Source organism: Mauremys mutica, chromosome 2 (assembly GCF_020497125.1).
Source record: "Mauremys mutica isolate MM-2020 ecotype Southern chromosome 2, ASM2049712v1, whole genome shotgun sequence".
NCBI lineage: Eukaryota > Metazoa > Chordata > Testudines > Geoemydidae > Mauremys > Mauremys mutica.
This window is the reverse complement of record NC_059073.1, coordinates 283,965,571-283,988,507: the sequence shown is the minus strand read 5'-3', so window position 1 is coordinate 283,988,507 and position 22,937 is coordinate 283,965,571. Positions and strand designations below refer to the sequence as shown.

General features: G+C 43.8%; 1 protein-coding gene across 3 annotated transcripts in view; it reads left to right on the top strand.

Annotated features, from left to right (window-relative positions):
• Positions 1-22,937, top strand: part of OXSR1 (oxidative stress responsive kinase 1) — a 127,101-nt gene that overhangs the window by 29,835 nt on the left and 74,329 nt on the right. For all 3 annotated transcript variants that reach the window (XM_045006361.1, XM_045006359.1, XM_045006360.1), the window contains 2 exons: positions 9,257-9,369; positions 22,614-22,722. In XM_045006361.1, the coding sequence (XP_044862296.1) occupies positions 9,355-9,369; positions 22,614-22,722 (124 nt within the window). In that variant the 5' untranslated portion in view covers positions 9,257-9,354. The remainder of the gene's footprint in view (positions 1-9,256; positions 9,370-22,613; positions 22,723-22,937) is intronic.

Genomic DNA, 22,937 nt, shown 5'->3' with positions numbered 1-22,937 from the left:
GTGAATGATCTATGACGTAATAAAACTGTCTATATAAGCTAATACTAAGCTGTAAAGAGGGGGCTGGTTCTTTTCGGATACGAGCTGTTCTTTACTGATACGTGCACTTATCAATAAAGAACTTTTGATCGGACCTTGCTGGTGTTGCCTGGTCTCTCTGCGGTCAGACAACGAACTTCGCTGTTGGGGTTCGAGTCCCCGACAACTGGAAGTGCCAGGGGCAGGGCAGGCTGCAAAAGGGAGAGCAGATACTCCCAAGACTGGTGGGTAACACTGAAGTTAAACTCCTGAACCAGTCACAAACCATGCTTCTGATCCCCCACACTGGTTACCAAGAAGCAAAAAAGAAATCACACAGCCTCCTTTATTGCATTTCAGTCTCTGGCTCCCAATCAGCACCTAGATCCAGTACAGTGAGAAGTTGTTTTAAAAACTCTGCTCGCATATACAATGTTTTTCTGACCCCAAAGGGTCAGCCACATTACCAGGTCAGTATAGGTTTGGATCTTACCCAAAGTACCACGCTGCCAGACAATCCTTTACTGGTTTATTATAAAGAAAAAAGAACGAGAGATGTTAAATGGTAAAACTGTCACATACATACAAAGACTTCAACATCCGTATATCAGGTTCCTAGCAGTACTGGTGAGTTTGCAGGCTTGTAAGTCCCTCTGGACATTTAGTCCTTTGTTCAGAGCTTCAGTTTGTAGGAAAGTTCCTCCAGAGTTAGAAGCAGGATTGAAAACAAAATGGAGAAGGAGCAGCTGGCTTTTATAGTCTTTTGCTGTGCGACTTGTGCTTCCTTTGTTTCCAACACAAGCTGCCCAGCACATGGCTTGAAAGCCTGAGATTTCTGTCCATAGCTCCTCCCTTGGTTTTCACACCTCAGCTGCTGGAACAGGGCCCCATCCTCCCTGATTGATCTAACCTCGTTATCTCTAGCTTGCTTCTTGCTTGCTTATATATACACACCTGTCCCTAGAAATTTCCACTGCTTGCATCCGAAGAAGTGGGTATTCACCCACGAAAGCTCATGCTGCAAAACTTCTGTTAGGCTTTGGCTACACTTGCATTTCAAAGCGCTGCCGCGGCAGCGCTTTGAAGCGCTAAGTGTAATCAAAGCACCAGCGCTGGGAGAAAACTCTCCCAGCGCTGTCCGTACTCCACTTCCCTGTGGGGAATAACGGACAGCGCTGGGAGCGCGGCTCCCAGCGCTGGGGCTTTGACTACACTGGCGCTTTGTAGCGCCGCAATTTGCAGCGCTGCAGAGGGTGTGTTTTCACACCCTGCTGCAGCGCTGCAAATTTGTAAGTGTAGCCAAGCCCTTAGTCTATAAGGTGCCACAGGATTCTTTGCTGCTGTCCATAGGTATGTCCCTGCATGCCTTGCTGAGTCACAAGGTGTATCTGCTTTCTCTCAGTGGGTCAGTTGTATAGGTGATGGTCCTTAATGGGCCATCAATCAGGCTAGGCAGTGCTGATGCCAAACTGTCTAGGGATGTCACCCAGAAGCATAGCACAAGTTTGAAATACAGACATGCATACATATCTATAACTCATAATACAAGGTGATATAAACACAAACATTAGATTATCATATCTAGCAAATTAGAACATTTTTGCAGATACCTTACATGACCTATCTGAAATAACTCATTGCAGTTTTCTATATTAATATTCATAATACCCTCAAGTGTCCCCCAGATTCCATACAGTGTCACATGGGCTTTGACGTTTTGCTGGAGAACTTGGCTTACAGTTGTGACATATTCTGAAACATCTGCAATTCTGCCAGCCCCAGTGAAGAGTAGGGGAGCTGTGCAGTAGCCATGGTGGGATGTACAGCGCAATGTTGGAGTTGACTCAGGTAGAGTCGGAGGCCTTGTCTACACTGGTAAGTATCTTCGCAGTAAAGCAGCTTTCTGCGTTGTAACTCCTGAGGTGTACACACTGCCAAGCCACTGAGTGTGCAGAAACTGCACAGTTGCTTTCTGGGCCAGGGCTACTGCAGTGTCAGTGTAGACACCCTGGTGAATTGCAGCGCTGCAGTTGGCCTCCAGGAGGTGTTCTACAATGCCTGTTCATGCCGCTCTGGTCATCGGTTTGAACTCTACTGCCCTGCCCTAAGGTGACCAACCGTGAGCTCCTTAAATTCTTTGGGAATTTTGAAAGTTCTCTTCCTGCTTGCTCGGTGACGTGTGCAGTGGTCTCAGCGCATCTTTCCAGGTGACCATGCCTGCTCCATGCACCAGGTGATCCCCCGCTTGGAGCAAGGCCGAGCTGCTGGACCTCATCAGCATTTGGGGAGAGGAGGCTGTCCAGTCCCACTGCGCTCCAGCCGTAGAAATTACGATACTTACAGGCAGATTTCACGATGCGTGACAGAAAGGGGCCATGACCGAGACACAGCGCGTTGTCAAAATGAAGGAGCTGCGGAACGCCTACCACAAGGCGCAGGAGGCAAACCGCCACTCCGGTGCTGCGTCCACGAGCTGCCGGTTCCGCAAAGAGCTGGATGTGATACTTGGTGGCCACCCCACCTCCACTGCAAAGGCCACTGCGGATACTTCGGTGGCTTGCATGCCAGTCGAGAGTGGACCGAACCAGGAGGAAGAATTTTTGGATGAGGATTTGGAGGGGGACCCAGAGGCAGAGGACGACTCGGAGATCAGAGATACATGGAGCCAGGAACTCTTCTCTACCTCGGAGGAGGCTAGCCAGTCACAGCTGTTGGAGTTTGGCGAAGCGCAAACAGGAGAGGAGGCCCCTGGTAAGTGGCTTTGATTTTGGGAATCACTGAAGTGAATTGTTGGGGGCAGGAGGGTTGCAGAAAGCAGGCTTGTATCTGTATGATGGCCGTACCACCACATGCCTAGTCTGAGTGGCGGAATAGGGTATTGATTGATTCCTTCACTTCATGGGAATCTGCCTCAGATCTCCACGAAACTCTCATGGAGATACTGGGCAATCCGCTGCTGCAGGTTCTTTGGCAGAGCTGCTTTGTTTCTTGCCCCATTAAGGGTAACTTTCCTGTGCTGCTGTCACGGCGGGGAACACCATTGCTGCATACAGGTGAGCCACATAAGGGCCAGGATGGAAGCCAGAGTCTTGGAGAAGACCCTTCCTTGATTCTCTGCTCACCCTCAGCAGTGAGATCTTCCATAATGATCACCTCCTGTGGAATGTATGGGAAGAGTAATGATTATAAGGCCTCCCCGCCCCACAGTGCTGGCTCTCCCCAGGAGCCACGTGCCCAGTGTACAGTACGGTCTTGGAACACTGATTTTCCCTGCCCCTGTGGTTACTCACCATTTTGGGGGTTTTGTGGCTCATGTGTGCTCGCCTGTGGTCAGCCAGTTAGTGACAGGTATGTGAATATTGGCTGTGTTTTATCACTGAATCAGTGGTCTGTGTGTTGCAAACAATACTTTCTGTAAAGTGTTGCATTTTGGTGTTACAGATACACCTCTACCTCGATATAAAGTGACCCGATATAACACGAATTTGGATATAACATGGTAAAGCAGCGCTCCAGAGGGATGGGGCCGCACTCTCCAGCGGATCAACGCAAATTTGATATAACGCGGTTTCACCTATAACGCAGTAAGATTTTTGGCTCCCGAGGACAGCGTTATATTGGGGTAGAGGTGTATGACCTTGGGAGCCCAGCCTCCCTCTTCGTTATCGCTGGCTGAACGGCTACACAGAATTAGAAAGCAGCCATGAAGAACAAAAGAGGACTTTCTGCGTGATGTCATGATGCACTCCACTGGCTGAAAAACAGAATTGAAGGAGTGGCAGGACAGCGAGAAGAGGGACTGAAAGGAGCATGCGGCGTGCCAGAATGAAGCCATGGAGCAGCTCTTAAACGTTATGGAGCACCAAGTGGACATGCTCCAGGTGCTACTAGCACTGCAAACTGAGCAGCTCTGGTCCTGCCCTCCCCTGCAGCTGCTGTCACAAAACTCTTTCCCATGAGCCCCCCAGACACCGCCAACACACTCTCTTATTAACCTCCTGGCTCCAGCCTGTACCCGCTGCATTCCACTTCTCCCTCCCACAGTCCAGCACTGCAGACTCCCAGTGCCCACTGCACTCAACACCCGTCCCTTTGCAGTTTAGCCCTGCTGACGTACACTACCTGCTGCACTGTATTCCAAAGGAGAAGGTTTGATATGATACCTGGACATATGCAAATCTTTAGCCATCCTGGGACCCTCCCTTCCCTGATCTCCCTCACTGCCAATGTGTTTTTTTGTTTGTCTCTCCCCTCCAGTTCTTTTTAAATAAAAGAATTGTTTTGGTTTGAAAGCAATCTTTATTCCATTAATTGAACACAAACAGAGCCCTTCAAAGCAACTGGCAATTTTCTTATACCTTCATAGTGCATCATCTGCACCAATCGCAGTCACCTCCTAGCATTACAAGCGCTGCACTCCTAAGCATAGCAACAAATATTAGCGTCTTTCAGCTTAAAATTGCTGCCTCAAGGTGTCCCTGATCCTTACGGCCCAGCGCTGCGCGCCTCTAATAACCCTGGTCTCTGGCTCTTCAAATTCAGGCTCCAGGCACTGAGTGAAGCTTTTACCCTTTCCTTCACAAATATTATGGAGTGTACAGCATGCGGCTAGGGGCCTTTAAATGGCCAAAAGCACACTCAACAGTCATTCTGCACTTGCTCAGCTTGTTGTTGAACCACTCTTTGCTGCTGTCAAGGTGCCCCATGTATGGCTGCATAAGCCATGGCATTAAGGGGTAGGCAGGGTCTCCCAGGAGCACAGTGGGCATTTCGACTTCCCATATGGTGATCTTCTGGTCTTGGAAGATAGTCCCTGCTTGCAGCTTCCTGAACAGGCCAGTGTTCTGAAAGATGCATGCGTCATGTACCTTTCCGGACCAGCCTGTGTTAATGTCGGTGAAATGCCCACGGTGATCCACAAGCGCCTGGAGAACCATTGAGAAATTTCCCATGCGATTACTGTACTCGTTGGCTAGATGGTCTGGTGCCAGAAATGGAAGATGCTTGCCATCTAGCGCCCTGCCGCAGTTAGGGAAGCCCATTTGTGCAAAGCCATCTTCAATGTCAAGTGTGTTGCCCAGAGTCATGGTCTTTCGGAGCAGGATGCGATTAATGGTCCTGCACACTTCCGTGAACATGAGTCCAACGGTCGACTTTCCCACTCCGCACTTGTTAGCGACAGATCAGTAGCAGTCTGGAGTAGCCAGCTTCCACAGTGCAATCACCATGCGCTTCTCCAACGGCAGGGCAGCTCCCATTCTCACATTCTTGCGCCACAGGGCTGGAATAAGCTCATCAGAGCCCCATGAATGTGGTTTTCCCCATGGGAAAGTTCTTCAGCCACTGCTCATCGTCCCAGACGTGCATGACTATGTGATCCCACCACTCAGTACTTGTTTCCCGAGCCCAAAAGTGGTGGTCGACTGTGGTCAGCACCTCCGTGAATGCCACGAGCAATCTCGTGTCGTAGCTGCTACGCGTGGCGAGATCAATGTTGCACTCCTCTTGCCTTTGTAGTTTAAGGAATAATTCCACTGCCACTCGTGATGTGTTAGTGAGAGTGAGCAGCATATTGGTCAACAGTGCGGGATCCATTCTAGCAGACTGAAGAGGCAGAGCAGAGCATGCAGTACACAGACTGTTGAAAGATGGCGCCAAATGTGGACTGAAGCACAGGGATTGCTGGGATGCAAAGCAATGCATCATGGCGCATTGGGACAGGACCCAGGATGCCCCACAACCCCTTTGCCTTCCCACAACTCTTAGTGGCAGAAGAGGAAGAGATGCTCTGTGGGATAGCTTCCCAGAGTGCACTTCTCCAAATACCGCTGCAAGTGCCACAAGTGTGAACACGCTGTCGTGCAGGCAGCTGACAGTGTGAACACACAACAGCAGTTTCCCTTCAGCGCTCTCTGAGCAACGCTGTAACTCTGCCAGTGTAGACGTACCCTAACTTGTTTTCAACCTTCAGCTGTGATTTTTTTCTTTACTGGAGGACTTGAAGTCAAGACACTTGTATTTCTAATATGTAAGAAGCCAGCAAGAAAATCTTGTCCAGAACTTTGGACTTGCTAAAGGAGCAGCGAAGGCACAAAAGTGCTTTGTTGTTTACTGCTGAAAAGATGCTTCACTAGGGAGAATGGGAGTACGAGGAAATGCCAACACGGCACTTTCCTTGCCTTCGTGGTCACTTCTGTGTATTCTACCCCTTTCCTCTTGAGTGAGTTTGTTGTATTTTCAGTTTGCTTCTCAAGAAGAGCAGAGTCTTTACAATCTGAAGAAGCAGACTTAAAAAAAATAAAATAAAACCAGTAAACCTGACCGACTCCTCAAGTGTAAGGAGTCACAGTGAGCCCCCAATGAAGATGAGAATTCAGCATGACTATAACCAGAGCACAGTACCATGCAGGCATAGTAATCATGTTAGGTTTTAACACAGTGGTTACATCTTGCAAGCCTGTCACACAGCTAATTTTCTCATCCTAATTACTGCATCTGACTCCTGACAGCTCCCCACCCTCACATCCCTTCTCCCTCTAGTCCAGCCAAAGCCACAGCTGTCGTGGTCTTCCTCTCCTGCATCTCTAAGCATGTCTTCTCTTTTCTGACTGTCTGCACAGATTCTCCATGCCCCCTCTGCCAAGTTCATCCCCGGATTCTGTTCCTCAGCTTCATGTTTGAAGCACTGGATGATAGGGATTCATGCTAATATGGCAGTTCTTCTTACCCTTCCCCCTCTCCCTGTGCTCCACCCAAGCCTCTCCTGGCAGCTTTCATGTTGTCCTCTGTGCTAGGAACATTCTGTGAATTAATGAATGTCTGCAAATAAATGGCCCTCTTCCTCAAAACTTCTCACAAGCCAGCTGCTGCATGATATAGTCCAGCTGTAACGACCATGGACTCTGTTCTGCATTCCTTTAGACTGTAACCTGTGGTAGTCAGTAGGCAGACTGTGGGTCAAATCCGGACCGCCAGACGCTTTTGAACAGACCCCTGAAATGTTTTTATTTACTCATTATCATTATTAGTGGTCTTATTATTTTCTCTGGAGTCTGGACCTTTACTATACCTTGACCAAGAAATGTGGACCTTGGGGAAGAAAAAAAATAGACTGCTCTGCGGTAAACACTTAAGGGACTCAGCTAACAAAGTGTACCCATTGTACAGAGTACACGTCCCACACCACATAAAGAAAAAGGGGCTCTCGCATTTCCAGTCTGCTAGATACTGGAAGAGAATCTGAAGAGTGAAGTCATTGGGTTGGGTCTTCAAGGTGTTATTTGTCAAACTTTGATCACAGCTGTCCTCCTGAATCTTCGTTCTCAACCAATGCTTTTATTTAAAGATTTGCCTTTGGCTTATAAGACTTGCTGTAAGGAAAATATTGATGTTAGCCATTTGTGTACAGCTTCAACAGCCTTTGTTTAAAAATTGGACTGTCAAGCTCTCCCCTTGTTCTTTCTATACAGCTCATTAATTCAAATAAATAAAAATGGAGGGAGACAAAGCCAACTGCTTGAACAGTGTCACAGAATAATGGGGTGGATTTTGTGGTATTAAAAATGGAAGCTTCTAGCTCATCAGTTTGCAATGAAGCAGCCAAGCAAACAGGAAAAATTAACACTAGTGCCTCTTCCTACCTACCTGCCAGCCTAATTCAATTTCTTAAAGGTTTGAGAGCTATGTGCATTATCTTTGTGAATGACAGTGTTGCTAGATAGTGTTTAGAACAGAGACATTAGCTTGAGTTTGTATCTTCTCCTCAAATGCTGCATTGTTGCCTTTTCTTAGACATGGTAGGAATAGCAATGACCCAGAGATGGGCAACAAAAAACGATCAGAGGGGGATGTGTATCTGGGGGGCCTCAGAATGCGGCTTTGTGGGAAGAGAGCTTGCGAACACTAGGATGACTAAGGCTTTGGCTACACTTGCATTTCAAAGTGCTGCCGCGGCAGCGCTTTGAAGCGCTAAGTGTAATCAAAGCGCCAGCGCTGGGAGAAAACTCTCCCAGCGCTGTCCGTACTCCACTTCCCTGTGGGGAATAACGGACAGCGCTGGGAGCGCGGCTCCCAGCGCTGGGGCTTTGACTACACTGGTGCTTTGTAGCGCCGCAATTTGCAGCGCTGCAGAGGGTGTGTTTTCACACCCTGCTGCAGCGCTGCAAATTTGTAAGTGTAGCCAAGCCCTTAGCTTGGGAAAGGAGGTGTGTATAAATAATAAATGGCATAGGTGAGGCCTTTTGGAAGCTTCTTTTAAATTAGAGATGCCAGGTGTCCTTTGTACCAATGGATTTGTCCCAAGGGCAGAGCAGAGATGATTGCAGGCCGTTCGTAACTTCTTAGCCTTCCTCTGCTGGGAGACAGCTCTCTTCCACCGCTGGACAGTCTGCAGCTGCCAGCTCTCACTGCTTCCCTCCTGACTTCCTGCTGTTTCGCTGCACAGAGCAACAGTAATGGGAGAAAGATACTGAGAGCTATCCCTGCCTTCACAGCCCAGGATCCCCATCTCTTTTGGGACCTTGGTGGAGAGGGAAGATGGCCGAAAGCTGGAAAAGGGGAAAGACGATGCTGGTTTTAAGGATAGAGGGAAATGAGTTGGACACTTAGGTATTGTGCTAGTATGAGAGATCTAGAGTTTAACACATGAAGAATGGATCCGAATGAATACAATTTAATGCATCTTCATTGCCCAAACTGAGGGGAATGTGAAAAGCTATTTAGACTTTTTCCAATGTTTTTTAGTTATAACCTGTGTTGGTAGCAGAACAGGGAGCAGTTGGTTTTTGAAAAATTAGAATAGATGCATCAGGTTAAAGACTTAGTTTAGTCCCATTACTTGCCGCCCTCCCTCCCCTCCAAATCAATCGGGTCAAATCCCTTGCTTCCCATTCACCGAAATAGTCCTGTTGACTTCAGTGGGGCTGTCTGAGTAAGTAAGAGCAAGATTTAGCTCATATTTTGTTTGCCCAGTTCTGATGATCTCTCATAAAGATCTGCATTGTTTCTGTTCTGCTAACCTAGTGCTTCAATAGATGCATTCTGTTTGGCTTGCTGAGCTGTGCAGAACTTACTATGGTAGAACTTTCCCTTTTTAAAGGGATTGGATTCCTCAGGCCTTCACCTGGCTTTGCAATTAGCAGCCACCAGGATTTGTAATATTGGTTTCTCCAAATTCTCTACCTTCCTGCAACAGTCCTACAAGAGCAGGTATTAACTATTTGTTTCTCTTTCCCTCCAGGGAGTGGAGCAACAGCTGTGGTGCAAGCAGCCTATTGTATCCCGAAAAAAGAGAAGGTGGCAATTAAACGGATCAATCTCGAGAAATGTCAGACCAGCATGGATGAACTCTTGGTACACAATTATATACATTTTGTTTGGGAAAACTCTACTCCAGTTAGCATAGTGTCCTGCTCAGCTCTGAGGTGCCTTTAAACAACCTTTCTTGGAAAGTTATGATCATGAGGAGGATGAGCCCTCTCTCCCTCTTTGCGGTTGCTTGGTTCAAAGATGCACCCATAAGATCCCAAGTGTCGGACACAATGTGTGACCAAAAACCCAGTGGGTCAGATTATGGAGGCCTTATTCATACTGAGCATTTACTCAAGTAGTCCCATTGATTTGAATGGGACTAAATGCACATCAGTAAGGACTCAGCCAGTGTTTTTTGAGGGCTCTACAATCTGAACCAAAATGAGGGGGACATAATTACTCTTGTAGGAGATACTGTGGGATTCATTACTTATACGTGAATATTCCTCCACTTCCCCCCAGTCCTTCACAGTCTCTCATTCTCAACTAGTAGCAGCTTTTGTGGCAGCTAGTAGCCCTGTAAATCACACCAGCTCTGTTCAGGATAGATGTAGCAGTAGCATCACATTGCATGCTGGTTTACCAAAAACCCTTTAATGTTTGAACTGCTGATTCCATCAGGCTGCTGTTCTAATTCATGGTTATTCCCTCTTTGCTGTAGTATGTATGGTGGTGGGCTCGCTTTCTAGCCATGTGCATTCCCTTCAGTAACAGCTATTCCCCCTCCCCCACCTCGTATTATGTAATCTAATACTAAAACAAGCCAGCTAAGGTAAGCTTTTTTTATTATAATCTCTCCTTTTGGGGGAGGGGAAATTATAACTTAAGTCCTGGCCAGGATTTCCCTCCCTTTGGGTCCTGACAGCCAGTAATAGTAGACTTAATCATCAGCCAAAAGTTCCCTTCATGATGATGCTTCTCTCTAAGAGGCAATGTGGGTTGGTGGCTGGTGATTAGAACACAGGATTGGGAGCCAAGACTCCTGGGTTCTGTTTCTAGCTCTCGCTGTACAAATTTGGGCAAAGCACTTTAAGTTCTGAGCTCCAGTTGCCATCTATTAAGTGGATACAATACTTTCCAGACTCTCAAGTGTTATAAACCTGTACTTGTAGGGAGGGGGGGAAGGTGCTGTACAAGTGCAGGTATTTTTAGCATATCTGTAGGAGTTTTAAGCTCTGTCTCTGACCAAGTGTATCTAAACATCATTATGGCTCTAGCTTGTCGAGGGAGATCTGGATCTCTCTTCCCTTCCATAATCATGATCTTTCCTCTTGACAGCCTATCCTGCCACAATTTTAATGCCTTTGGTGTAGTTCGTGGTCCCCTGTCCTCACTATATTCCTAACTGCTTTACCACAAACTAAAACTGAGCTCAGTGTTTGAGTAATTGCCAATTTCAGCTAAAAGGCTTATATTCAGAAAGCTCTGCAGTGGAGAGTTGGCATGTAATTTTAGATAAAAATGTCCCCTAATTACATATCTTAATCTCCAGCTGACCATTCTTCAAAATACCTCCATTTTATCTCGTAATGAATAGAACTTAGAATGAATAGCTGCTTTCTTCTTTCACGAAGTCCCATTTATGTGACATGATTCAGTGCTGGCCCCTTCTGCAGGCTTGATTACAGGCTGCTGTGAAGAAGAAATGTCAAGTCATGTTTTAGGATGACTCTAAACCATGATCATTTTAAAAATAAAACATACAGGAATAATCTCTTGGGCAGATACTTGGGTTAAATAAATGAATCAAAGGGTGTCTTTCTGCACCGGTAAACTGAAAAGTAGACTTTTACAGTTTACATCAGAACATAAGAACAGCCATACTGGGTCAGACCTATGGTCCATCTTGCCCAGTATCCTGTCTTCCAACAGTGGCCTGTGCTACATGCTTCAGAGGGAATGAACAGAACAGGGAAATTTTGAGTGCTACATCCCCTCTCATCCAGTCCTAGCTTCTGGCAATTGAAGCCTCATGGACACCCAGATCATGAGGTTGCATCCCTGACCATCTTGGCTAATAGCCATTGATGGACCTGTTCTCCATGAACTTAGGTAATTCTCTGTTGGACCCTGTTATACTTTCACAATATCCCCTGGCAATGAGTTCCATGGATTGACTGTGCATTGTGTGAAGATGTACTTTCTTTAGTTCTAAAGTCTAGTGAATTGATATAATAATCACTACAATATGTATTAAAGGGGGTCTGATGGACTGTAATTTGGATACTGCCAATGAAAACAGTCATGTGCTTGAAGTTGTCAGCTGCTCAAGTGTTGTGGTTATGTCAGTAATTTGGCCAAGAACAAAAGAAGCATGAGATAGCAAACAAAATATTGATTTCCCAACTGAAAGCAATAAATCTCTTAATGTTAGTTTCAGAATAAAATATGGTTAGAGTTCTCTGTCCCTCAGTCATGGCAATGAAATAGCATGTGTGAGGATGGTCCGTTTCTGTTTAACACAGTGAGGCTTGAATGGTCAGAACTAATTAGTGGTTTTTTTTGCCACCCAACTGGAGACACATGATTTGTTCAGAAGATGGTGCCCAATATCCTCTGAAAACAGGGACCCTTTAAAGTGTCTCTAGTTGGGTGAAAATAGCCCTTTTCTGAAACCTGTCTAGTTCTGCAATATTCATCCTTATATTTGTAGGGTTTTTTTAAAACCTTGTTTTGACAAGGCCAAAATGGAATCCAAGAATAAATATTTTGAAAGAGAAATGCCAGAAATGGTGGCTGGTGTATCGTATACCCCTATATCACGCCATTATAAACATAAACTAGTGTGCTTTGCTAGATCCATTATCCCTCTGTTGTGCTGATCAGGGACTCCAAGCATAATAGCCAGCTTACAACAAACATTCCATTCTGTCCCCTGGCTGCAAAATCCTTGCTTTTGTGTAATAAAACACTGCCCACTCATCATGAGCTGGGACAAAAAATGACATATAGGGCTCAGTCAACTCTAATTCCCTACAGCACCAATGGACATTTTGGGGGGATTATTGTTTTGGGGTGAGTGGGAAGTATTTATCCCCAGTCTGTTTGGTAAAGGGGGTAAAATTGCATAGATCTGAGGGGCTGTACCCTCATTTTGGGTGGTGAAATGTTTCCCCAATTAATAATGAGATTTGTTTCAAACTCTTGGCCAGTAGGGGGCTGGAACTTCTGCAGAACTAACATGCTGAGTCCTGGGATTGTGGGGGAGAGGGGTAGGGAGAAATCTTATGTTGCTCTCTAAGGCTGTCAGCTGAATCAAGTGAAGGTCATGAACTCTGGGAGGAGCTTCATTTAGGCCAGGGATTCTCAAACTGGAGGTCATGACCCTTCATGGGGTTGCGAAGTTATTACGTGGGGGATCGCAAGCTGTCAGCCTCCACCCCAAACTACACTTCGCCTCCCGCATAATAGTGCTAAATATTTTAAAAAGTGTTTTTCATTTATAAGGTGTGTGGGGGGGGGTCGCACTCAGAGGTTTGCTGTGTGAAAGGGTCACCAATACAAAAGTTGGAGAACCACTGATTTAGACTGTAGCAGCTGGTGGGTGTGACGCAGGGTTTTGAAAATGGGTTAAGTGAAAGGGAGGCTGGGAGAGAGCCTTGCTCTTGGTGGATCCTTTCAGGAGAGAGATGGCTAAGCAAGACTAGTGGTATGACTTGGCTGGTTGAAAGTACTTGACCTTGATCCTCATGTCTCAAAATACATTTGAGCCATGTGGGTGTCCTGGTGTAACCCTCACCATGTGGTGTTTTGGAAGCTGTTTGTAACAGTCATGTGTTTTATAATTAACAGATGTGTGTTTCTAGATGAAGGCAATGGAATATATTTTCATACATTGTAGCTGTGTTAATTTTAGAAGACCAGCCGTACCATGCTAGGGATTAGTATGGCAATATGCACCAAGTAACACAAGGATACCTTGGCTATTTAGCAGAAAAAGTGATAACTGCCACAAAGAAAATATACAGGAGCAGAGCCACTATTAGATGTCTGTGGCGAAAGCAGGGAATGAAACCAGGGCGCCTGGGGCCTGTTTCCTGTTCTTCTGCTGTGCTGCAGGGTTGTGGAGAAATCACTGCCAGCTCTCTCTCACTTTCCCCAGCAGGGTTGGGGGCTTTTCACTTATAGAGTATATTTTGCCAGAGGATTTCAAAGCAATTCTTCATGGTTTTTCAGATCACCTTTTGCCACAGTACTTGTGAAAGGAAAAGTCAGGCAGTGTGTTGTCCACCATTGTACTTGGAAGTAAAAATTGGGTACAGTTTTCAAAAACACCTAAGCCTGAGCCATGTTTTATTTTTAAAAGTGACTTAGGAGTCTACGTATCACTGAAGATGAATGGGACTTAGGCTGCTAAGTGACTTAAGTGCTTTTGACAGTTTTATTAAAGGTTACTGTTTCCTGCTGCAGAGAACTTCAGGCCGGACATTGTTCACTGTGAATGTCTTTACTCCACCTCCTGTGCTGCACCTTGCCTCCTGCAGCTTCATTGTCCCTGTTGATCATAGCACTCATGGTGTGGTGCAGAGAGATTCACAGTAACAAGGCCTTTGCCCTCCAGGAATGGGTGCAGTTTTGCCATTTTTGAGGTGGGGTAGGCATTTCTGGCCAATGATGCAACCTTGTGTCCAAGTGCAGAGCTGAGTTGAGTGGCTCCTGGAGCAGGCATCTCCTTGTTGATCACATTGATGGCCATCCTGAGGGAATCGTCATGGGATTCTAATGGTTTCTACTAGTGACATGTCTCGAACCTTATACAAACATTAAAAAGGCACATTCTTGTTCGGAAGAGCTAACAATCTAGAAGGCCTTAATTATTCCCCTATACTCACCAGCATCATCTCCATCTTCCTTAAGTTAAATGTAAGCCAGTTAACTTTCATCTAGTTGTTTGCGTTGGGGTAGCTTGGTGAAATGGATTGTCTGCTTAATGTCCTCTAATAGTTAGCCTAAAAGTTGAACAACAGAGGGGAAATCATTAAGCTTATGGAACTCCAAATAGGGTTCCTACTGAGTGGAAGCAGCTGCCTGTCATGACTTTCAGAGAGTGATTCCATGGATTTCTAGATTGCAGATCACAGAAATGGAATAGGTTTAGAAACAGATGACAAATGATCAGAGACATGGAATGGTTTCCATGTGAAGAGAATGAAATGGCTGGGTCTGTCTAGTTCAGCAAGGTGATGGAGTAGACTGGGCATGACAGATTTATAAATAATCAGTAGCTAAGAAAAATGTAAACTGTTTGCCTCTTCTTGTAATACTAAAGCAGTCGGACAGTCAATTTTTGATTTTCAAGAGGTTTAAACCTGATAAAATATCTCTACGCGCCACAAAATACTGAGATCAAGAGCTGTGAAAGATTTTTTTTTATTTTTATTTTTTTTTAATTTTTAAAGTCCGACGCATGGATGAGAATATCCAAGGTTAAGGCATGACAATTTATAATCCCTTAAGGTATAACCAGTTGCTAACTCCCCAGGCTTAGTCAGAAAATTTCCCCTATGGGCACACTGTTCATATGCCATCATGTACCAGTAGTGCCCCTCTGCCATGTACATTGGCCAAACTGGACAGTCTCTGTGCAAAAGAATAAATGGACACACATCTGACATCAGGAATCATAACATTCAAAAACCAATAGGAGAACACTTCAATCTCTCTGGTCACTCAATAACAGACCTAAAAGTAGCAATTCTTCAACAAAAAAACCTTCAAAAACAGACTCCAACGTGAAGCTGCTGAACTGGAATTAATTTGCAAACTGGATACCATCAGATTAGGCCTGAATAAAGACTGAGAGTGGTTGGGTCATTTCAAAACCTAAACTTAATTTCCATAATACTAATTTCTCCCTACTGTTACTCACACCTTCTTGTCAACTGTCTGTAATGGGCCACTCTCTTATCACTTCAGAAGTTATTTTTCCTCCATTGGTATCATGCTGTTAATTGAGGTCAAACAAGATAAATTGCACTTGGTAAAGCAACCCCCATCCTTTCATGTATTTATACCTGCTCCTGTATTTTTTCACTTCATGCATCTGATGAAGTGGGTTCTAGCCCACAAAAGCTTATGCCCAAATCAATTTGTTAGTCTCTTAAGGTGCCACAAGGACTCCTCGTTGTTCTACAATTGCCCATGATGGGCTTCTTATGCCATCTTTTGAAGGATCTGGCATTAGCTACTGTTAGGCAGGATACTGGACTAGATAAACATCTGCCAACATCTGGACTAGATAAACATCTCTAGTAGGCCAATTCCTATGTTCCACAGGTGGGTTAACAATACTAGATGGTGGTTAGACTCAAAGCAGAAGACTGATCCAGTAAGATCAGCACAGATGTCTTATCACTGTCTGTTTCTTACTGGGACTCTTATTTTCTGATAGTTTATAGAAACTGGAAATATCCCTTAACTTGGGTGATTGGGGGGAAGTTACAAAACCCTCAAAGTATTTCAGATTCTGAAATGTAAATGTGTAACTTGACATACCAAATAACCACAGTTTGTATGTGATTGATGTAAATATCTCATGTGATGGGACCTCAGCTAACAAAAAATGGAAACCTTAAGGCTACTGCAATGCTCTGCCATATCGTTCCTCAGTACATGAATATCAGAGCTGAAGCTGAGCAGTCTTAATTACTTTACTGATTGATGTCAGATCATGTTATTGTTCAGTTTGGACATCGATTCCTGAGGGAATGTGGAAGCCTGGCCTCTAAAAGAAAACTGTAGTCCACTTGCCCCTGTTCTGATGATCCAGACAAAATGGTATATTAAAGAAAATACCCATAATAATTATTTACAAGGCAATAACTTGTCTAATTTAAGCTGATTCAGAGTGTGCATGTAAATCTACATCAATTTCTGTCACCATGGTGAATAATATTGGGAGTCAAAAGAAAGGATGCGACAATCTAGTTGACATAGGAGGTGGCAGTGGGCATAGAGGTTGAGAGTGGCCAGCTGGAAAACTCTTAGTATTCTTGCATTTACTGCTTTATATCTTCAATGGACTTTACGAACATCAGTCCTGACAACACAAGTGTGGTCCTGAGTTTGCAGCTGAGGAGAATGGAAGCAGATGTTGAGTGATTTTTCTCAAGACTGTGTAGTGAGTTAATAGCAGAGTAATGTATAGGAACATGTGAATTGCCACAGCGGATCAGCCCAGTGGTCCACCTAGTCTAGTATCCAGTCTTTGAGAGTGGCCAGTACTAGCATCTTCAGAGGAAGGTGCAAAACATGCCAAAGTGGACATATGTGCAATGACTTGCCCATAGGAGCAGTTTCTTCCGATCCCTTCAGATTGACTTAACCCCTGAAGTGTGAAGGCTTACAGGTCTGTCGCATCTTACGCGCAATTAACATGCGCAATTTCAGCTTTACGCGGTTGGCCAAAAAAAAAAAAGAACAATTTTAATACTGTACCTCTAGTGCGGGCAATTCCACCCGCCATTCAACTCAATGTAGTTTTGACTATACATGGTTTTCGCTTTACGCGCTAACCGCGGAACGGAACTCCCGCGTAAGATGAGACTCGCTTGTATATCCTTTCCAAGCTGTTTGTTTAATCCTTACTAATGTAGCTCTGGATGTTCTTGTTTTCCATATAAATGTCTAATCCTTTTTAAATCCTTCCAAGCTCTTTGCTTTAATGATACCTTGTGGTAATGAGTTCCACAGGCTAATTTTGATAACTCTGATTAAAATAGTTCCTGGCTTCCATATCTGCCCTCCCTTTTTTCATATCCTACTTTTATCCAGTTTGATTAGGATACAGGGAAAATTGATTTAAGATTTCTTTAAAAAAAAAAGTGCATTCATGTTATCAATCCACAGTCTCAACTTTAAATGTTAAAATTAATAAATAGAAAAGTTGAAGGACTGTGGCTTCTTGTGACTTCTGAGGCAATTACTATGTGGTGGACTGAGAGCAATCAATGGGACACAATCATTCCAGGGTACAAAATATATCGGAAGGACAGAACAGGTCGTGCAGGGGGAGGAATGGCACTATATGTGAAAGAAAATGTAGATTCAAATGAAGTAAAAATCTTAAGCGAATCCACATGTTCCATAGAATCTCTATGGATAGAAATTTCATGCTCTAATAAAAATATAACATTAGGGATCTATTATCGACCACCTGACCAGGACAGTAATAGTGATGATGAAATGCTAAGGGAAATTAGAGAGGCTATCAAAATTAAGAACCCAATAATAGTGGGGGATTTCAATTATCCCCATATTGACTGGGAACATTTCACTTCAGGACGAAATGCAAAGATAAAATTTCTCGATACTTTAAATGACTGCTTCATGGAGCAGCTGGTACGGGAACTCACAAGGGGAGAGGCAACTCTAGATTTAATCCTGAGTGGAGCGCAGGAGCTGGTCCAAGAAGTAACTATAGCAGGACCGCTTGGAAATAGTGACCATAATACAATAGCATTCAACATCCCTGTGGTGGGAAGAACACCTCAACAGCCCAACACTGTGGCATTTAATTTCAAAAGGGGGAACTATACAAAAATGAGGGGGTTAGTTAAACATAAGTTAAAAGGTACAGTGACTAAAGTGAAATCCCTGCAAGTTGCGTGGGCCCTTTTTAAAGACACCATAATAGAGGCCCAACTTCAATGTATACCCCAAATTAAGAAACACAGTAAAAGAACTAAAAAAGAGCCACCGTGGCTTAACAACCATGTAAAAGAAGCAGTGAGAGATAAAGACTTCCTTTAAAAAGTGGAAGTCAAATCCTAGTGAGGCAAATAGAAAGGAGCACAAACACTGCCAACTTAAGTGCAAGACTGTAATAAGAAAAGCCAAAGAGGAGTTTGAAGAACGGCTAGCCAAAAACTCCAAAGGTAATAACAAAATGTTTTTTAAATACGTCAGAAGCAGGAAGCCACCACTGGGGCCCCTTGACAATCAAAATACAAAAGGAGCGCTTAAAGACGATAAAGTCATTGCGGAGAAACTAAATGGATTCTTTGCTTCAGTCTTCACGGCTGAGGATGTTAGGGAGATTCCCAAACCTGAGCTGGCTTTTGTAGGTGACAAATCTGAAGAACTGTCACAGATTGAAGTGTCACTAGAGGAGGTTTTGGAATTAATTGATAAACTCAACATTAACAAGTCACCGGGACCAGATGGCATTCACCCAAGATTTCTGAAAGAACTCAAATGTGAAGTTGCGGAACTATTAACTAAGGTTTGTAACCTGTCCTTTAAATCGGCTTTGGTACCCAATGACTGGAAGTTAGCTAATGTAATGCCAATATTTAAAAAGGGCTCTAGAGGTGATCCCGGCAATTACAGACCGGTAAGTCTAACGTCGGTACCGGGCAAATTAGTTGAAACAATAGTAAGAATAAAATTGTCAGACACATAGAAAAACAAACTGTTGAGCAGTAGTCAACATGGTTTCTGTAAAGGGAAATCGTGTCTTACTAATCTATTAGAGTTCTTTGAAGGGGTCAACAAACGTGGACAAGGGGGATCCGGTGGACATAGTGTACTTAGATTTCCAGAAAGCCTTTGACAAGGTCCTTCACCAAAGGCGCTTACGTAAATTAAGCTGTCATGGGATAAAAGGGGGAAGGTCCTTTAATGGATTGAGAACTGGTTAAAAGACAGGGAACAAAGGGTAGGAATTAATGGTAAATTCTCAGAATGGAGAGGGGTAACTAGTGGTGTTCCCCAAGGGTCAGTCCTAGGATCAATCCTATTCAATTTATTCATAAATGATCTGGAGAAAGGGGTAAACAGTGAGGTGGCAAAGTTTGCAGATGATACTAAACTGCTCAAGATAGTTAAGACCAAAGCAGATTGTGAAGAACTTCAAAAAGATCTCACAAAACTAAGTGATTGGGCAACAAAATGGCAAATGAAATTTAATGTGCATAAATGTAAAGTAATGCACATTGGAAAAAATAACCCCAAAATATACATACAATATGATGGGGGCTAATTTAGCTACAATGAGTCAGGAAAAAGATCTTGGAGTCATCGTGGATAGTTCTCTGAAGATGTCCACACCGTGTGCAGAGGCGGTCAAAAAAGCAAACAATGTTAGGAATCATTAAAAAGGGGATAGAGAATAAGACTGAGAATATAGTATTGCCCTTATATAAATCCATGGTACGCCCACATCTCGAATACTGTGTACAGATGTGGTCTCCTCACCTCAAAAAAGATATTCTAGCACTAGAAAAGGTTCAGAAAAGGGCAACTAAAATGATTAGGGGTTTGGAGAGGGTCCCATACGAGGAAAGATTAAAGAGGCTAGGACTCTTCAGCTTGGAAAAGAGAAGACTAAGGGGGGATATGATAGAGGTATATAAAATCATGAGTGATGTTGAGAAAGTGGATAAGGAAAAGTTATTTACTTATTCCCATAATACAAGAACTAGGGGTCACCAAATGAAATTAATAGGCAGCAGGTTTAAAACAAATAAAAGGAAGTTCTTCTTCACGCAGCGCACAGTCAACCTGTGGAACTCCTTACCTGAGGAGGTTGTGAAGGCTAGGACTATAACAATGTTTAAAAGGGAACTGGATAAATTCATGGTGGCTAAGTCCATAAATGGCTATTAGCCAGGATGGGTAAGAATGGTGTCCCTAGCCTCTGTTCATCAGAGGATGGAGATGGATGGCAGGAGAGAGATCACTTGATCATTGCCTGTTAGGTTCACTCCCTCTGGGGCACCTGGCATTGGCCACTGTCGGTAGACAGATACTGGGCTAGATGGACCTTTGGTCTGACCCGGTACGGCCGTTCTTATGTTCTTATGTTAAATGCTTTATGGAGCAAAACCACAGTGCTTTCCCCCATACTGTATCTATTGAGTTAATGTGTAGAAAGGAAAACTAAATTTACCAGGATCCTGCGCTCAGTGTTTTAAGGAGCAAAATTCTTCCAGAGGAAAGTGCGTTTAACATACGTACATATGCCTGCAATCACATTCAGCTGGTGGGTCAGATGTTTGGCGTGCCAGCTTCCCACGTCTCCACTCCAGTTAACTCAAATCTGAGTCAGACATCAGTGGGTGAGTAGACCCACTTTCAAAATAAACAAAATGCTATTCCCAGTCTTCCATTGACGCATTTGACTTTTTTTTACATAAGGTGTCTAGTCAATATCTATGATGATTCTAAATTATAGTTTGTAGTAGTTTTATTGGCGTTTCAAAAGCTTCCAAGTGCTCAATTTACTGTAGAGAGATGTGGTTCTGGTATTCATCATGGCACTTAATGGGAAGACATCAGAGCAGTTAGAGCTGATCTCTGGATACAAGCTTTTGGAGTCTGACAATGTGGATAATACCCAATTCAAGGAAAATGTACCTTTTTCAAGACTTTTGCATGTCTTCAGACCTGTTTTTGTCAGTATTTCATCCTCAATATCTAAACAGGCAACACTCTAAATACTGTTTCCTAAATTATTAATCAGAAATAAGTCTTTGTTCAAGACAGCTTCACCTAGTTCAGTGTGTTCAGGTAAAGATAGGGCCAAGTACATTTATCTGAAGTTTGAGAAACTCTTGGCAAGATACAGCTTGAGGTTCTACCTGAAGTTAAAATAGCCACAAAGACTGAATATAGAGAAATGGGAGCCTGCTTCCAGGAGAAGGACTGTGCGAAACTTGTTTCTGCCTCCTGATACTTGATATCAGGTGACTGCATAGGATTCCCCAAAATGAAGGGAGGAGTGAAAAGGAACATGACAGACAGCAAGTGTAATTCACTCATGACTAAGGCCTTACTTGAATTGCGGGATGAGTGTGAAAAAATTGCATCTGAGTTGTGGACAAGCCATGGAAAATTGTTACTCTTCTGTGATTTTCCACTGTTGGCCGCCTGGGGCTGAGAGCAGGGGCTCCCACTGTCAAAATTGCGGTGGAAGCCTAATATTGTGGAGTCTGCAATATCACAAGTTAAGTAGGACCTTACTCATGACTGCTCTGCTCTGTGACACGGGTCACAGGGCATGGGCACTGGTGGTAGCAGCTTTCACTTCTGCTGTCTTTTTCTAACAATGTACTCCCAAGTCACTTCACTTAAAACCACTCTTCAAACCTTATTTATTTCTAGAGGACATCGGAAAATTACTGTAAACTAAGGATGCAATAAATACACGTGGATTTTGGTTAGTCTTCCACATTTCTCCCTATCCCCCATCCAATATGCTTATAAAATAAGGTTCCTGGCTGTTAAATACAGCTCTTCAGTTGTGCTGCATTTCTATTGCTCTAACAGAGCTATTGTACATATGTGGTTTTAGTTATGAGAGGAAGCATTTTTAACCACAATGCCCATTGTGATTTACAACGATCAGTTAAAACAATTGTGTGCGCCAAGCCTCCAAGGATATTGATATCCTCTGTGGGCACAAAAGAAACCCTTATGTAGCCAATGAGAGATTAGAATAGAAGATGAGGGGGGTTGAGGTTGGGGGAAGAAGCTCTGCTTTTGTTAATAGTTTTTTCTCAGCTCTAATATTGCATAGGTCAATTGCATTCATAGAGTCATAGAATGTCAGGGTTGGAAGGGACCTTAATTATTCATGGCCTTACCACCTCGTGTGAGGAACGGAACATTTGTTAGTCCCCCGTATTACAAATCAAATAACTGACAGTTTTTTGAGTGCATATGTTGTGCATGTGACTTTCTTCTTCCTCGACATTCACACAAGCATGTGACAAACTTTCTATTTTTTTTACTGTGCACCCCAGCTGTGACTTCTGGAAATAATATCCTCTGAAGACTTCCTCCTTCTCATACATCCTCCTTCTCATACATTTTTTAAGTGCTTTACCATATTCTCTACTGATGATTCAAAGTGCAACAGTAGCCCCATTGAAAGTTATAGTGGGCATAAGGAAGAAGCGCCTATTAACCAGAGTTTGATAGACAGATTGAGCCACTATGCAAGTTCTAGGGGGGAACAACCTGGTGGTAGTCCCAGAAGCCACCTCCCCTTTCATTTCAGCTGAGCTTGGTAGTAGGGGCTTGGGATCTTGCCAGGGTGTTGCCCTTGACCCTTGTAACTGGAGGTCCTCCACCCTGGTCTTTACTAGCCAGGACTTGATATCTTAGTCCTGTATTCAGGAAAATTTCAAAGTTTGATCTGAGCAGATCAAACAGGGCTATTACATTTCTGGATCTTCACTGTTATTTTCACCTCATGAACACCCTGTCTTGATAGAAATAGTAGTAGTAGATGGTAATTGTTTATCAGGCATTTAAAAAATAACTGTTTTTTCTCTCTGCAGAAAGAAATTCAAGCCATGAGTCAGTGCCATCACCCTAACATTGTATCTTACTACACATCATTTGTGGTGAAAGATGAGCTCTGGCTAGTGATGAAGTTACTTAGTGGAGGTGAGTGGTACTATGTTCATATACCCTAGACCGTATGGGAAGTGGTTGGCTTTAAATGCACCCCTTTCCCTTTGTACCATTTCTTCTCTTCTTCCCGCTCCCACCTCCAAAATGTGTAGCTAAAGATGCTGAAATAACTGCAAATATTCCCTTTTTATTTTCTCAAAGTTAAAGGAATACCATCAAATTTAAGAGTGCTTCTGTTTGAACATTTG